Here is a 9,686-nt window from a genome sequence, read left to right on the forward strand (position 1 = left end):
AATATACTAATAGCTCTACATACACCAAATGCTACTTGATACCTGGTTTGTTGTGCAGGGTCACAAATGGTTTCTCCTAAGAATTCGTCTACATACAGATACTGCGACTGTCAAAACCAAAATTGACTCTTGCATAAGATCAGAATTTTGGTTTATGGGAAATTCATGATACATGTATATGGAATTTAGCTTGCATATCACATAGTTCGGAATATTTACTGGCGATAGCCTTTCCTAATGCCATCCTTGTTTGCAAGAGGATCTCCAATGTACAGGTAACACTCAATGACATTGCTGCAATCTCGTGCCCGATGTCAATTTTCGACATATATCATTACTGACTCGTTTGATAAATACTGTCATTAAATGGAACGCCATGACTGGTGCCCTATCTACGTATACAAATTAATGTCCTAATTGTCCTTGAACACGAAAATAACTTTAAACATTGAATAATAATGACTTTAATTTCAAAACTAAGTATAAAATCTTCACACAGACAGTAAAAGATCATCGCCATTAAAGCCTTTCCTAACGTCTCTTAATTCTAGTATTTGTGTGTTAAAACTGTGGTTTAATATCCTGCCAGACAGCTGATGTGGTGAATCAAGTTAAAGATTAGCATCAGAACGCGATGAAGCTTTAGACAGCATATCCACAGTCTACTCATCTTCACTTTATCAAGCTATAACGAACTGTGTGTAATACCTTGACTGCATTGGGTTCATGTTTCAAGTTTATAAATGCAGTGATTTGATTGGATTGTGGGCTACCGATTACAGCCATTCAGAGACCTCGACAGAAGTCTTGTAAACCATAAGTCATAATTTTACAATCTTTATGACGAGGGCTCTGTATTCGCTATCGTACAATCCAATCAAATTGCTGCAGTCTGTGATATAAAAAAAGAGCTCAATGAAGTTAAGGTATTACCCGCAGTTTGTAAATAGCATGGCATTATGAAGTCAGCTGTACTGAATGTCTTTAACTGGAATAATCGCTAAAGAACTTAAGTGGAATCCATCGAATTGCGAATTTGTGACCTTCGCGCTCATATAGACAAATCAACCAACTGCGATCAACAACGATCAACTGGATATTTTCTCTTGATTCACCAGATTCTGGCTGCTCAGACCCAATATTATGCCAACTGTGATTTTGCAATCGTCACTGGGTTTTGAACCATGTAAATATCCTGAATCGCCAAAAAAAAGTTTTTACAAGATGTTTTTTAGAGGATTCGAGAAAACACGCCAGACATTATTAATTCGAACACATTTTATAGTTAATAACAGAGACTTAAAAGTTTAAAGATATCCTGATAAGGGGATTAAGATCGTTTGAACATATTTTTAGAGTGCTCATAGGTTTCAATGGATCAAAGATGCTTTAATGACAGCTTTCAGACCGTAGTAATTCCTGGTTTTAAAGCTTTGCTTCCGGGCATTAGATAATAGAGCGGAATGACATTTTAAATATAATTGAATTTTACTTAATGTTTTAATAAAAACAACATAAGCAATAATTCCGTACTAAAATGCGACTTAAAAATTCGACTTCGAAACTCGAAATGCAACTTAGCAGCTTGATAATCCGTCTTAGAACTCTTAATTCTCTAAAAGTCTTAATTTCAAAATATAAAGTCTTATTTTCAAAAATATAAAGTCTTATTTTCAAAAAATAAAGTCTTATTTTAAAAAAATAAAGTCGCATTTTCAAAATATCAAGTCACATTTTCAAAATACAAAGTCGCATTTTCAAAATTTTCAAAATATAAAGTCGCATTTTCAAAATTTCGAGAAACTTAGTCGGATTTTTTATCTTCTGAATTAAATTTCTGAGTTATCAAAATATCAAAATTCTAAGTCAGATACTTTTTCCAACTTCTGAGTTATTTCTGAGCGAGGAAAAATAAATAGCCGTGGAAGGCTTTCCATATTCTACTTCATGTATACTTTTCGTTGTATTACAATCAGATTGAATAAATCAAAGCTATTGACTTTTCGAACTTTACGATAAAAGTCAATGGGTGTTCGTGTCAGAGCATTAAAACAATAAGTCGTAGCATTTCTTTTATCAATTATACAAGTCAAGATTTATCAAAAATTTTAATCTAAAAGATATGTTTTCAGATATCATCGTATCTTTGAAATCAATATATCTATTTGATTTTTCCCAATGTTTATTGTACGTTCCTATTTGTCAATTTTGTTGTGTATTTTAAGCAGCTATGACGAGTGTGAAGCCAGACAGGGTATGATACCACTTTTCATTATAAAATACTTACTCATTTATTATTGATATACTTCTCATTAGTTGCTACTAAGTTTTCGCCAATATGTTGTTTGGATTTCGGGTTTCGTTTTGCCGTTCAGATCGTTATTAGCCTAGATTTATATTATGTTTAACCTGTTTATTACATTTTACACAGAGGTCACTCAAAGGACACGTTCAGTCCTGTTCACAGGTCTAGTACAAGAAATTTGTAACTGTAAATGTTGTACGATGAAAATAACGAAAAAGTAATTGGAATTCGCACTTTTTATTCAAATTATGACACTTTGTCAATTTTTCTTAGCCTCTAGGGTATTATTGACAATAATTTTACATGTTATATCACTACTTTTTGTGAACATTATTTCAATTACAAAGGCAGTATAGCTCGTGTTTTCATGGCCAATGCTTCATTCTCATTTACAGTGTAACTTAGATGGTTTGGCCAATGCTTTCGATGCCAATGTAGTACTAAATTAAAGGTACTCGCAGTTGTGAAAAGCTCTTATAATATGCTTTCCCACCGTCAGTGATGTTGGTAAGAGGGGCTGACATGGATAAAGCGTCTTGTCGTTCGGATGGGACAATAAACCGAGGCCCCGTTTGCTACAGACTGTGCACGTTAAAGATCCCTCGACAGTTGAAAATCAAAAAGAAGCAGGCAAAATTTTCCTCATTGTACCCTGCATGGCGTTGCCCATTTTCATTAGTCCACATGGTGCAGAAAAGTATGACGTAAAACTCCATTCATTTCATTTCATAATATGCTTGATAGCCTACTTATCTATCAGATAATGCTCTCACAAAATTAACAGGTGCTAAAAGCCTTTAACCTAGACTACTCATTTTGAATTATTACACCCTGTCAGTGTTGCAGGCTGACATGGAAAACACACCTAGTCATTCGGATGGGAAGATAAACCGAGGTCCCTAATGCTTCAGGGTGTGTACGTTAAAAAGTGTAAGCAAATGACTCTGTCCTGATAAGATGATCTTCATTGCACACTGCATAGCGTTGTCTGTCTTCTTTAGCCCAATCAGGTACATAAAACAGGACATAAAACGCTATTCATTTCATTAAAATTGAGGAAGTAGACTTGAACAGTAAGACTCTTTGTTTTCATGACTTTGATAGCAATGGTCTAGATAGTCAGAATATTCGGATTACATATAACCATGAACAAATTTGATTTTGTAGACTCTATTAGAACTGGCGCCAATAAAAATATTTATTTAAGGCCATTTAGAAAAGGTTGGCGACATATTGATAATATTGAAAGTAGACAGTTTTCGCCAAGATAATGATAATAAAATGTAACTATATCAATATTCTTGTTTGACAGTATCAAATCATACAGCACGATTCTGTCTGGCTAAGTAGCATACAAAATGTAATGATTTGACATACAACGATCGAAAAAGTAGTAATTTTAGATGTAGTGATTTTATATTAGATGTAATGAGAGAGGCATGATTTGGTATTGAGCGTTTAAAATGTATGATTTGATATGGAATAGTCGAAAAAGTTTTAATTTTAAATGTAATGATTTCATGTTATATGTAATGATTTTTAATGTAAATAATTAAGAGAAATGATATCATAAGAGGCAATTGATAAAAGAGGAAATGTAATGATTCGATACGTAATGATCAAATCAATGATTTTATTGTAATGATTCTAAAAGTACTGATTTTAGTTAAGACACGATTTGGTATAGAGCTACTAAAAGGGTAAAAATGTATTATTTGACACGGAAATTCGAAAAAGTAATTTTTTTATGTAATGATTTTAATTGTCATGAAAATGTAATCATTTGGTATGAGTAAACAAAGAGAAATGATTTTAAATATCATGGTTTTGAATGTAATGATTAATTTAGAACGTGAACAAATGTAATGCTATTGAATATAATCATTATAAATGCACGTTTTTAATCTTCTAATATTGTAAACAACCAATTAAATATGTCAAGATGATATAATATGTAATGAAATGTTATCAAAATGATTGAAATGCAATTCAATTAAATGTCGTCATAAAATAGACAGATGAAATAATCAAAAATAATGATTAGAAATGTAATGCTTTTTAAAATAATCTTTCAAAAGATTTTAAAATGTTAATATTCAAGATGTAATCATTTTAAATGTAACGATTAAAAAGATATAACGATTAAAAATGTTACAAAAATTAAAACAGAAGTTGAATCATATCATTACACAGAGTTTGCAATTTTAGATGTTATAAATGTAATGATTGAAATAAAGAAATTGAAAATGTAATGATTTGTTCACTGGAATTTGGAAACTGAACATTACGGTGAATTTGTTGTTTATCCTACTGTTTTAAAACTATTTATAACCAAATGAAGTTCATAAAATAATAATACTCCCACTATCAACATTAATTAACATCACAATATTAATAAAAATTAATATTTAATCGGATTGGCCATTAGGAGACAAGACTTAGTTATAGGTTATAAGTTTTATAGAGCTGGAACACACAAGCCATTTAAGGAGAACGGCTGACAACTTTTTAAAGAAACTTCTTAAAAATAAAGTATATACCAAGTTTCGTTCTTAGAAAAGACCCAACACCCATTTTCCGGGCATCTTTTCATGGCCAAGTCATAAATCAAATCACGGACATTGGCGGATGTTGAGCCGATGGTTGGTAGATGACAAGTTAACGTTCGCTTCCAGCGGATGCTGATATCGCAAACTAGGTAGTTGTTGGTAGTCGTAGTAGTTGGTAGTTGGATTGGATCAGTGTTGAGCCGAATGTGAATGCACCCTTTATTCCTGTCACACAATCGAGCGTTGGAGAGGGCAGAATTTGATTGGCTGGCGGGGTCATCAAACGGACGAAAGAGGGCCGTCTTTAGACCCTAACTGATGTGTCTAAATCAAAAATAAAAGTTAATGACAAATTGAACGACTGTTTGGTCTGTACCAAGATCAACCTACAGACAGATATTTACAGACAGACTATACAGCTATTACAACTTCGTCTAATACCTTGACTGCAATAGGAACATTTATTGTATCACGGAAGTGTAAATGAAGCGATTTCATTGGATTGTTTGTTAGCGATTTCAGTCAATCCGAGCTCTCGACAGAAAGTCAAGGGCTCTGGTTGGCCGTATTCGCTTGCGTACAATCCAATCAAAGCGCTGCATTCCGTGATACAAGGAAAGTGACTATTGCAGTTAAGGTATCGTAATAGCCAAACATTGAGAAGATCATTAAACATTAACTCTTCGATTATTTCATTATGGACTACAAAACTTTTATTAAGTTTACGTATCATCACATACATAACCAAATATCGTATAATAGACATTGTATATAACCAAACATTGTATATAACCAAACATAGTATATAACAAAAAATGCACATATACATAGATTTTCTTGATCATGATATAAATCTTAAGGATATAATCGTGTAATTATTGTTTTCACCAAACTGATAGAACATTTCAGTCTATTGAAAATCGCCAAAAAAGCTATAATAGTTAGCAAATGAAATAATTCGACGACTTTATCACTCTCAATCAACACCAATTGCTTTAACAAAGCCGGCATTTGTAGCTTTCTTAAATAATTCCGTCGTGTTGGTGTTGAATTTTTGCTACATCAAGAATCTATACAGGGATATCATACAAGATCTTAGGAATCAACTGTTATAGCATATTCCTTGAGACAAAGAACAATGAATCTCTTATTTTTGGCATATATAGGAATGAACGATACCAAAAGTAACCAATTGATTGATTGATTGAATGAATGATGCTGATTTTACAGTATTCTATTGCGAAAAAAAAGTTCTTTGAAGCTGTTTTGTATTATATGAAACTTTTGCATGCGAAGAGATATAACCTTCATTTTGAGATATTTTCACTTCGAAATTCAATGAGATAATTGAGATAATTTCAATACACAAAATGGTTTGCCTCAGATTTTATTAAGCAATTTAGATACTGAAACGATCAAAAAAAATCTAAATCTGTAGTTCAAAGTAGAAAGAACAAGTTTTAATCGTAGGTTTCCTGACAGGTTTAATTGTCATCTAAATAAGAGTACCGATTGCACTTAACTATATCACTCAATGTTTAACCAGTTGCACTTATATGACACTTAATCAATCACACTGTAACCAGAGAAATAACTAGCTCTTGACTTTTACCGCTGAGTGTAAAAAAGATAATATATATCATGGTTTGCTGAAGAAGAAAAACACTCAACATTGATGTTATGTTGAAACCTTTAAAAGGATTGTAAAGAGGATTTCTAAACTTGTTATGAGTATCGGGGACACTGATAGCATCAATTTGCACCATTCCAATTTTCAATTAGACGTCTGTGATTCCAATAACACTAAGCGTTTCATGACGTCACTATCGAAAAAGCTGCTAATGATGTTTAAGGACAATATGATACACAGAAATTTTAGAACTCTCCTATTTACGATCCATTTAAGGTGCACGGTGGGAAAAGACGAAGTGTGGTGAACGATGTGGAATTGTCGATATAAATAAAACACAAGAAAATGACAAAAAAACTGCTGCTCTTGTAATAGCTTTTTACTGTATCGGCAACCCAACACCACACACTGCACATGACTCCGTAGCTAGTCTATCTGCACCTTTACTCTGTATGTCGAATACCTTCAAAAAGCTCTCAGATGCTTATGTGTTTTTTTGTCTACGTCGTACACTGTTGCTAAAGAAACATTTCAGATGCTAGGTCTGATCAGGAAGTTCCATTATTCACGTACTAATAAATGACTGGCGCTCTGTTCTTGTATTGGGTTCGTTGCAGGGCTTTCCTATAATCCGGGATGTAATGGGTGGTAACTGAATATAATATTTGAATATCCAACCCGAATGTCAGTAGGAACATCAAAACAGCAACAGTCTGTAGCAATCCTTGGTGTCTTTTGATGACGGGGTCGTCGTTTTTTTTCTAACGAAGTTCCATATTTCCAATGCGCGACTGAGATGAAAACAGAGTCTCTTTTTCAGGTTTCAAACGCAATGTTCATTTGGAAGGATATCAGAGTTCGTTAGTTCTTGTGGTAGTGCTCAAAACTCGATTAAAATGATGTATTTGGTTGTGTTATTCGTAATCTTTCTTGGGAGTGTAAAAGTCATTCTTTATTAATGTTTAATGCTTGTCGGATCACATGTTATAGATGTCCAATATTCCAATGTCTTCATTATGCAGCACAATACCCGGTCGCTTGTATCCTATCATTCAATCAGCTTGTCGTTGGTGTTTAAAACAGTATTGCTAATGCGTTGTATAAGATTGGGTAGAATCTCAATGTTATTAATGCGCCAGGTCGCGCTTTCTTCTTTACGCTTATTTTCCAACCTTCCACAATATTAAAAAAGCATATCAACATCAGCTTAGATCATGATATGAGATGACAAAAATGGTAATATTTTAACCATGACTTCTTTTAGAAAATGACAAGTAATAGCTTTAACATCAAGCATTTTTATCACAGCAAATGTTAACTATGGTAGTGTTGTTACCGCGGCCTTCTTTGGAAAATGCCAATTTTCTGGTTAAATTTGTCTGGTAGCTTCAATATGGAGCATTTTTATCACAGCATGATTTTGTTATTTTTCGAATGAATAAAACTTACACTAATCACCAAGTATCACATTATAGGTGTTATGAAGCGATGTTTCGAAAGATTCCAGTATCTCCTATCATAATATAAGACACCGATTCCTTCTTAAAGCATTCTGGACTCGAACTGCTGTAGGTTTGTGACCATAGTCGATATAGTCTAATGTTTTCATTAATTCTTTAAATAATAAAATAATATGCCAATTAAACTTAGCTGAGCATTCGATATAACCACATTTCCATTGTTTTTTCACTAGATTAATCACCTCCCTACGGGGCATGCCCCTCTCCTCCGATTGATCATGCTTGTTCCCCACAACGAATATAGGCACATCGTGCATGTCCCGACTCTCCAAAATCTGATCACGCAGATTCTTGATATATTGGAAGCTATCCTCAGAGGTGATATCATACACTAATAAATAGGCAGTGGCATTGCGTAATCCATAGCCACGAAAATCCGTCCACTCATACAGCGAATTCACTGGGAAATATGGTATATAAGGACAATCTATAATTTTCAATTCATACAAATGCTCGTTGATGATCACTGATGGACAAAACACTTGTTTCTTATCTGTACTGAGATATTCATCACTGTACTGGCTGCATACGAATTGTCGAATTATCGAGGTTTTCCCGACCCCTGGTGCACCTAATACAGCTAGCTTCACTGTCTGGAACTCAGCATCAATCGTTAGATGACTAGTCGCCATTTTATCATGGTTAAACACTCTTCGAAACTTCATATGCCATCTTTTGCTCGAGGAACCATCCACCCTTTCCTGTTCCTCGGCAATACAAATTTCTGTCTTCGACTCCGTGTTGGCTGTTTATATTTCATACGACAGGCATCCGCCACAATTTTTCTCTCTTCGATTCCAACACGAGGCTTTCTAACAAGCCGTTAATGGTTCCGATCGTATCCGAAAGGTATTATTCGTGAAGGGCTTGGTTGGATTGGTCTCAAATCATTTCAACGTTAAGCAAAGCGAGAGTTTTCCCGTATTGATTTTTACAGGAAAGCTGATACGAGCTCGGACTAGAATCAATCAAAGATTGCCTTGGAACGGTATTGATCGTTGCTGAGAAGAAGCGCGCGCTCTGACATTAATCACCAGTAACAGAGAAGTAGGGGGTTTACTTTTCTAGTTACCTTCTCTAAAGCTATTTGCTGACTTTTTGACTGGAAGCTGATTCTATCTAGTTATATTAATATTAGCTCAATTAGATTCTATATTATCACTCATGGCAAGGTGGTACTCTTCAATTTCAACATAAATGGACGTTAATTTTGTGAAGTCATAATGAACTAGTAATAGCCAAGCTGTAGGAATCCAGATCAATATAATATGATACTCGGCAAATATCATTGAGAAATATCATTTCAAACTTCATTTAACAGATATATGAGATCGAGAGGCATTACATACTTATGACGACCCACAATGAAATGAAATACAGCGAGCCTTACGTCGCATTTTCCAAAATAAACCAACTAATGAGTATTTAAATTTCATGGTCGACATCGCCGTAATGCTATATTTTATGTGGTATAAATGAAAAATTGACACAGGAAATGGAGCACTTTACCAAATTTGGTACCATATTGAATTTTTTAAATTACATATCTGCAAGCTTTTCATAGATCATAAAAAGATCGAAGTTTAAATGTATCAGAAATGTATAAAATTCTACAAAAAATGTAATTTAAATACATTGAAGACGCAACAATACATATTTCAGATACATTAAAGACATTACAA

The 9,686-nt window shown here is 33.8% G+C and overlaps 1 protein-coding gene across 1 annotated transcript; it reads right to left on the minus strand.

The window, feature by feature from the left end:
- Window positions 1–7,924: 7,924 nt before the first annotated feature.
- On the minus strand, window positions 7,925–8,698 carry LOTGIDRAFT_151005 (hypothetical protein). Its single transcript, XM_009066387.1, has one exon. The coding sequence runs from the start codon at window positions 8,634–8,636 to the stop codon at window positions 8,001–8,003; it is 636 nt and encodes a 211-aa protein (XP_009064635.1). The 5' UTR covers window positions 8,637–8,698; the 3' UTR covers window positions 7,925–8,000.
- Window positions 8,699–9,686: the final 988 nt, after the last annotated feature.

This window comes from Lottia gigantea (genome assembly GCF_000327385.1).
Source record: "Lottia gigantea unplaced genomic scaffold LOTGIsca_76, whole genome shotgun sequence".
NCBI lineage: Eukaryota > Metazoa > Mollusca > Gastropoda > Lottiidae > Lottia > Lottia gigantea.